This window comes from Ruditapes philippinarum, unplaced genomic scaffold (genome assembly GCF_026571515.1).
Source record: "Ruditapes philippinarum isolate M1 unplaced genomic scaffold, ASM2657151v2 ctg4571_1_1_1_1, whole genome shotgun sequence".
NCBI lineage: Eukaryota > Metazoa > Mollusca > Bivalvia > Venerida > Veneridae > Ruditapes > Ruditapes philippinarum.
In genome coordinates this window covers 1-8,907 of record NW_026866869.1, presented here as the reverse complement: position 1 = coordinate 8,907, position 8,907 = coordinate 1, and the positions used below count along the sequence as shown (strand labels likewise).

Here is an 8,907-nt window from a genome sequence, read left to right as displayed (position 1 = left end):
CAGGTAAACAGAAAAAATAGGTGTTTGGATTCATAATCAACAGTCTTTTTAATTTACGCTGGCATATCTACATCATCTGTTTTCATATTACGTTTGGAACCGTCAGATTAAAAAAATGTTATATCAACCGGCCCTAAGTCATTTCGACCCAGTAAAAACCAGTGACATGTATGCAAGGTGACTGTTATAAATCATGGAAGTGGCTAGCCGTACGGGCCCGTGAGTCACGTATGACTAGCTAGGACACACTGTATTGGCTAGCCGTAACGCACTTTTCAAAATTATATGGAAGTCGAAAATGCATATGTAATTTTTTGTCTTTAAATAGGATTTTAATCAAGTCTCCACATTTGTCCTAGTGTGTTCACTTTAATAAAGATGCTCCCCCATTTTGTTACAAAAATGAATACGAACGCCAGTAAGGTTTAACGGTATAGAAACACACAAATATATGAGTTTTGTAGTTTATTAATATTGCCTAAAGAATCGGCAACAAATGGCGTACATGTAATACGAAGGGGAACAACTCTTTCACAATAATGTTCTGTATATGTCCGTACCATACCGTACGCTGACAAACCGTACCTGACTACACTATGGCGCTACCTTTCTTTCTTTTTGAAATTTAACTTATTAACGTATACATATCCTTTTAAGATAAACTAAGTGATGAAATATAGTCTAATAATTGAGACACTCTTAATAATCAAATCCATAAACGTTTAACAAAACAATGATATAAACAGTTATTAAAATGGTAACTTATTAATTATGTATGTGTCTATGTAATGTAATCATCAAGGTATTTAGGTTGCTTGCGGAGCCTCTGCGGTCTTTCTGAATGTAATTCAGTCCCCTCATTGGTATAACTTAAACTAGAGTTAGTACTGTCAGTAAGACTAAGAGATGTTTCAGTGTCATGTTCATGTGTGTCCATTTCTCCACTAACACTCGGAGGACTCTGAACTTCAGGCATTTCTGTAGCTCCTAGTGGTGCAGTTAATGAAGGCGGAATATGAACGTTGTCCTGCGGAACAGAAATGTCACTGTCTATATCGTCGCTATCATTGTCTTGCTGGAATTTGCACTTAGAAAGATTAAAATTTTGTATTTCTGTGGGAACGCGGAAACATTCGTTTTGTTTCACTTTATACGAGGAAGCGCGTAACTGGTTACCGATGAACTTCTTTATGTAAAACCAATCATCTTCTTTTGACACTACAAGGTATCTTTGCCTGGAATGTAATTTAATCTTGTCAGAATATAAGTAAACTATATCTCCTACACTAACATGAGAGGCTTTCACAGATGACTTAGAGCTTTTGGACTTTTCACTTGCACTGTGATTTTCTAAACGTGCCTGATACTGTTGAGAAATAACATTTCTGTCCGAAATAGGAAGTTGTTCATGAGTAAACTGATTTCTTTGCGTCCACAACTCTCTAGCTGATAATCCTTCACGACGGATGCGACAATTCAGTTTCGCGACAGCAATCGCCAGTTGAACTTTAGAAAGCGAACCGCCATCTGGCTCAATACGTATGATCTCATCTTCAAGCTCTTGAATTGCTTTTTCTCCTACAGGGTTTTTGTTAAACATTTTTCACGCGACCAATATCTAAGGTTATATTCAGACGACGGAGTATGGCGTCATCTCTCAAAGATGTAAAACATGGAGCAGCGTCAACTCGAATGACAGCAGGAGGTCCATGAATTGGATGTAACTCAGTGCACAGGCATACTAAGGAATCTCTTATAGTATCTCTTCTTTCATTTTCTACAATGGAGGCAACAGTGTATGAAGTTGATGTTTCTCTTAACACAAGTACTAACTGTTTATTACGTACGTTTCATGACGTCTGCAGCGAAACTCATTCCTACTACCTCAGGAGGGTCTTCTGAGGATTGAGTACAAAACCCTGTTGGTAGTTTACGTAAAGACGCGCAGCTATGACACATGTCAGTTACTCTTTCAACTGCTTGGCTCATGTCCAAGGCATAAAAATGTCTCTTCAAAACCTGTAGTATTTGATGTTTTGATGGATGGTCAAGTTTGATATGCAAGGCGGTGATAAGACCATCAATGGCAGATCTGGGTACGACAATTAGGTCAACCGAAGACACAAGAGGATCAGTATGTTTTACGACAAGTATACCATCCTTGGCAATAGATACAGAGTTGAGGTAACGTTTGACATCTTTAACATTTGTTAGTTTCTTTGAAGGCCTAGTGCCTTGTAATAAATGTGAATGAACGCGTCTAAGGTCTTGGCACTCTGACTGAATATCTTTCCAAGCTGATCTGGATGTGAATGGTAAGCGGCTCTTACTGTTAAGTACATCCTCTATGTTAATCGCTCTAACTACAGAATCCTCAGTGATATGAATAAATGTACATATTTGGCAAGTGGGGTTTTCACATTCTGGTGCGTTGCGGCTGGCAAAATCAGATGGGACATTGGCAGAACCAGCAAGATGTTTAACATGTACTTGATATCGGCTAACAACAGAAAGAAAGGATGTCACTCTTGGACTAGCAGAAAACTCGCCTCTACATAACTTATCAATTGCTTGAACACACGGTTTACTGTCTGTTAGCACACACGTCTGCTGACTGGACTGTATAATGTATGGACTGAAGTGCTTGACTGCGGCTGCAATGCCAAGAGCCTCTATCTCACAAGGTAACCAAGTGACCTGGTGTTTTCGTAACTTGGCACTGAAGAATCCAGCGAGTAACAGCTTGCCATGCCGCGTAACGTATAATGTAGCGCCAATGCCACGTTTCTTGACTGACCCATCAGTGACTATCCAAAGTTGGTCTGTAGGTCTAGGAAGGACAATTGACTTATTTGAATTTAGTGCTGACTGAGTGTTTTGAAAATGTTTAAGTGAGGCTTCATCCCAAACGATTTTGTCTGAAGAGTTCCACCAGCTGTAATGTTGTCGAGTGGAGCTATCAATTGCGAACAACCAGGTAGAACACGACCCAACACCTTGTAAGCGCCAATGTATGATCGTAACCCATGGACAGTTTGAGGGGGTGGACAAGCCGAAAGAGAAGCTATACGATGGGGGCTTGCTGAAAATTTTCCTTGGGACCATATCCATCCAAGGATCGTAGTGGATCTTGGACATATGATGGTTTTTGTGGGCTTCAGTTTCAAGTTGTTTTTCTGTAAAGCATCTAATACACGGGTCCAATTGGCAAGGAGTTCGTCTGTAGTGTTTCCACCGATGTACAAATCATCTGCAAGTTTCGCCACAACACCTTCTTGCAATAAATCACCTAGCACACGACACATGAGTTCTTCCAATGCTGTTTCTGAGCCTGGCATACCCATGGCACATCTTGTATAAACGCGTATGCCTTTGTAAGGTGTCGCTACTCCGCAATACTTCATGGACTCCTTCAACAAAGGAATTTGGTAGAATGCGCTTGTTAGGTCAGTTACTATTATGTATGTCCATTGACCTATTGTACGAAGTATAGTGTCTACGTCTGGCATGAGTGAAGGCTGAGGTTTAGCATAACGACCAACATCAGCAAACGCTGTGACCAACCGAAAACCTCCCTGACCTTTTTTTTACCAAGAAAGAAGGGTTTAAGTATTCAACTGTAATTGGGATATCTTCTGGGCGCGAAAACACTCCTTGCTGTTCTAAATCATCGAAGTGTTCTTGTAGCTCAACTAACTTATCTCTTGCATATTGAGGTAGGCGTCCTTTACGCTGAGGTGGTTGAACAGGGCCCATGTTAACAACTGCTTTGAATGGCCCAGAAAAACCATTATATCCAGACAGAGTCTTTATCAAATACACTATCATATTGCTCTAAGATGTTCTGGAAACACTGGCGAGTATTTTCAGGTAGTATAGCATCTGGGTCAACTGATACGGTATCAGAGAAATGATTATTGGTAGTCATCTTGGCATGACAAGTACGAACCAGGGGTGTGTCTTGAAAGTCTTGAGCTTTTGTATCATAAGAGTCAACAGTGTGGCGAGCTTAACAAACATGTTCATTTTTATGCACATGGATGGGATTGGTCGTTGAATTCAGTAGTCTTACTTTACCAGACACTGCTTCAATAACTTGTGGAAGTGGCCATTGTTTGTTACTGGATGCTCCGAACTTGGGCTCTATGGCAAGTGTGCCATCGGGATCAATGTTGTCTGGCAAAGTGACCTCCAGGTAAGATCCCGGCCATGTAATTGAAGACATATTGGAACTTGACCTAAGGACAAAAGCTTGGGTCCTTCGAACACTGTGAGAAACCGAGTCAGGTACCTCTGGTGCATAAAACACTGTATCAGAACCATGAATAACAATTTGTTGCTTTGCAGGTCTAACCATAATGTCATTTGTTGCCATGAAAGGTATTCCACCAAGTAAATCCACATCCAAGTTTTCAACCACTAATGCCTCAACAGTTAAACTCTGTTCGCCACGAGTAAGAACTATATGTGTCTCGCCAGCCACCTTTAATGGGGTGGAACCATCTGCCTGGAGTGCACGTTGATTGCTTTTCTTAATAGGTACTCCCATATAGTGTGCAACAGACAATTTCAACATGTTGATTTCTGCTCCAGTATCTAGGGTAACATTCAGAGGAAAATGTTTATAAAATGTTTTTAATGTTGGAGACTGTTTGGTGCTTACACGTCTAGAAGTAGCCGAATGTATACCATAGCATTGAGATTGCTGATTGTCATCTTCGTAAGACTCTTGATCGATTTCCGGATCCCCCGCAGTTTCGTCCGAGACAGTTTGACGAACACTTGAAAGATAACGCTTGTCTTCCTCAGGTAAGAATTTGCATTTGCTGAGAAAATGATTGAATGATCTTCGGCCAGCTTGTTTACATAAGGGACACGAAGGGGTGGCACGAGAGATTGATCGAAATTTTCCGTTGTCTTTAGAACCTTTAAAAGCAGAACGCATGACTTTTGCATCAGCTACGGCATGTATTTCGTCTAGCAAACTGTCTAAAGCGAGAGAAATTTCAGGCTTAAGTGTGGCTAAAGTCCTTGAACGAAGTTCTGTTCCGTAGCGCTGTTTTACTAGTGCCGGCAAACGATTGTCTATTAATCTCAACCATGTTAATACAACCAAGTTTTCGACTGTTGGGGTAATCTCTTCGTCTTCATCTGGTACAGTTCCCATATGAGATAGGCCACCATCTTTCTTTAATGTGTTATCTTCGATAAAACTTGATAAACGCTGGTATAAATCCTCTGGTCTCTCTCCTGGTTGAAGTTGTATACTGTCAAAATCCAGAAAATGTGCTCCTGTTGACTGGAATCCGAAATGTAAACGAATTGTCTGCCAAATAGTTTTTATTGACGTTGCATTTTTCACGATAGTGTTACGAGAAATTATTGGGCAGAAGTTTGCAATTTGCCCTAACATGAGTTCTAGATAAATCACTTTTTGTGCAGCTGTGCGCCTCTTTGCCTCAGGAACTGATTCGCCATCATCAGTAAATCCGCGTTCTGGGTTTGTGTTTGTTTTTCGCTCCCACTGAAATCCCTCAACTAGGAACGGTGCAAAATTGGGATCCAGGGACAAAGTATATTGTAAATTTTGTCTCCAAGACTCGAACGATGTAATAGTTTCTTGTTTGGTCAAACACCATTGCTTGGGTGCACGTACTTGAGCCATTATTGTAAATGTTTATGTGTTTTGTCACTACGCAGTAGAGTAGAACTATCCGGTTTTTTTTGCACTTATTTTGACGTGAAATGTCCACAACAGTGTCCGCAAATTACTGGGTTGCAGATTGAGAGTGAGTCCTTTTCCTGCTGCCACCACGCCAGTAAGGTTTAACGGTATAGAAACACACAAATATATGAGTTTTGTAGTTTATTAATATTGCCTAAAGAATCGGCAACAAATGGCGTACATGTAATACGAAGGGGAACAACTCTTTCACAATAATGTTCTGTATATGTCCGTACCATACCGTACGCTGACAAACCGTACCTGACTACACTATGGCGGAACAAGCGTTGTATAATCTATCTTGATATAAGTGTCAATGATGCATGTTATAAGTTATAACATCCTTGATTTTCATGCTTATGATTTGTTGTTTTATTTGTATATAAGATGAATTGTTAAATCATTTTTGTTAATTTAAAGCACATGGATCGAATAAATAATGATTGAAGGGGAATAAATAAATAAATAAAAAAGAATATTGGAAAAAAAACACAAAAAAACGGTGAAATCAAAAATAATTTAATAATTTTCAAATATAGATAAATATCGAACATAAAAGCACAATCAATTAATTAGCCTCAATTAAAGCCTACCCAGGGACTGGCAATAGAATATTAGAATGTGTTTCACAGAACATGCAAACATTCCTTAATGATGGACAAACTTCTATACCGTGGGTAATTGACGCAATTATCAGAGCCTAACAACAATTATTTTCAGTGTTTTTTTTTTGTTTTGTTTTTTCAATTCAAAAATTAAACTTAATGAAACAAAAAAGGATTATTATCAAAATTTTGTAAACTATTCCAATTGATGTTATTTAACTGCAACCAAACACTATTTTTTCTCGATGTCTTGAGATGACAAAGATAGATATTCATACTTTCTTTACTCAGTCTCACTGTAGCCAACAAGGCGAATAATCTCTTAAAAGTAAACATACGGAGACATTTTGCTGTTTCTTGGTTAAAATCCTAGCTTAAAGTCATGAAATAACATATGCATTTTTCGACTTCTATATAATTTGAAAAGTGCCGTACGGGTAGCCAATACAGTGTGTCCTTGCTAGTCGTACGTGACTCACGTACAGCTAGAACTTTTGGCTAGCTCACTCTTAGTACCATTAGACATTTTAGCCATTTCTATCGCTTATTTTGCCTCAGAATTTTCAAACCCATGTTTTGCTATTTTGATAAAAAATTTGTATGAAATCCAGAGTTTTCCCTTATGCACTGCAGCAGGTTTTCTGTGTCCCAGGACTGCCATTTTATAAAAGTAGTGCATCCAAAAAAAAACCTTGATGTAGTATTTCCATTCCTTAATAGTAATTTGGTAACTTTTGTATAAATAAAATTTGATCTTCTGTATAATTTGGCACCTTTTCTATTCAAGATACCCAATTAAACAAAAAACTTTAAAAAATTTATCCCTTAAATAGGGCTCTCCTTTAAAAAAGAAAAGCCTACAACAAATATATAATTGATTTCCCCCTAGTTTTAAAAATTTTTTTAGATTTAAAATGGGCCTTTTTTATTATTTTAAGGACCCCTTTAAAAAAAACAGTGGAAATTTCCTTTATCCTTTTAAATCAACACTGATTATGCTAAAAAGAAATCTTTGACCAGGTAAACCTAGAAAAATGTTCGTCAACACGACAGTACACTCTAAAACAATCCTTGCTGCTGTTAAGATGTAATTTGACTCACCCTTAGAAAATAGCCAGGAATATTTTGTCTGTCACACTTGAAGTTCTGAGTATATTATCACTCAGATGAACAAATTCCTGTTGTATGTATGTTGATGATTTGACATTATCATCGGACGTCTTGACCAAGACTCAGGTCTCTAATGGTCCCTTACTGTGTACTGTCTCCACAATGTGCACCAGCCTTCAATCATGATCCACCATTTGTCAGTTCCGTACAACCTTGGCATGTGAAAAAAGATGTTTTTTTCTTTTTAATTATGCTGGTTTTATGTCTTACAGATATCAACAATATGCTTTTCCACAGGTTTAGTTGACGAATATGTTTGCAATTGACTGCTTGGCCCCAAAAAACCCACTTTAAAATGAAGACTTTGGCCAGGCAAACAAACTACCCAACTGCAGCTCATGTCCTGAAACTTGTTAAAGACGTTTTCGGGAGTTTTAATATAGACATATAGGCAAAATTAAAACTGTTCAATAGAATTTCTTTAAACTTGGCATGTTGTTAGAATATGATAACAGAAACATTTTAAGCGAAAAAAAAATTTGAACAAAAAATCTGACTAGGCTCTATACTATTTTTGAAGTCAGTTTTTAAATTTTATGTTAAAAAATCCACTATCCCCCTAAAATTAAAAACACACTGGCCAAGGGAATTTTTCACCATACCAGAGTCCGTAGGAATATTATAAAAGGCCCCCATTTCACATTATGAAAATAACAATTTTTCCAAATTTAAAATAAAATTCCTACAACATTCTAAAAAAGATCACTTTCAGTTTTCAAGCTTAGAAAAAAATTATTAATACCTCGTTAACTGACTTTTTCTTAAAAATAATTTTTACATGTATTATATGAATCTTTACTCTGGGCACTATTTAAAAAACATTAAAATCGTGTTCATTGCATAAGGTGGTTTTTCAACCTTTTTCCCAAAATATTCGAAAAATATTTGAAAAAATTTCCTGCTTGACATTTCCAAGGCCTTTGCCGTGAAAACGTACAGGAAATAAAACACTTAAGACTCCCTCCCAATTCTTTTAAAGGCCCCAAAAATCCATTTTTTTTACAAATTTACTGGGGGGTTTAAAGGGGGGAATAAAACTGTATTTAGAAACAATAATGCAAATAAACTTTCCTCATAAACCCAAAATGGGTAAACCCCGGGAAAAATTCGGGAATAATTTTATAAAACCCCAAAGGGTTAAAGGCTTTAATAAAGAGTTGTTACCCAATATTTCCTAAAAATTTTGCATTTTATGGTTCTTTTTAACTGGGGGTTTTATTTAAAAACAGAAAAATTTTAAAAATTTTTAGGGAAAAAATTTTAAAAATTAAAATTTTTTTTATAAAATGGTTGGGGCCAATTTTTTGGCCAAACCCAAATGCCTCCCCAGTTTTGAAATTTTTTTTGCTGTTTAAATTTTTCCAATTAATGAATTTCTTTTAAACAATTATTTTCTTTTTTTAAAAC

The 8,907-nt window shown here is 37.3% G+C and overlaps 1 protein-coding gene across 1 annotated transcript; it reads right to left on the bottom strand.

The window, feature by feature from the left end:
- Positions 1-1,839: 1,839 nt before the first annotated feature.
- LOC132734055 (uncharacterized) lies at positions 1,840-5,665 on the bottom strand. Its single transcript, XM_060720751.1, has 3 exons — positions 4,078-5,665; positions 2,911-3,580; positions 1,840-2,830 (listed from the first exon to the last, which is right to left on the bottom strand). Exons 1-3 carry the CDS (start codon positions 5,663-5,665, stop codon positions 1,840-1,842), a joined length of 3,249 nt encoding a protein of 1,082 aa, XP_060576734.1.
- Between the last annotated feature and the right edge of the window lie 3,242 nt (positions 5,666-8,907).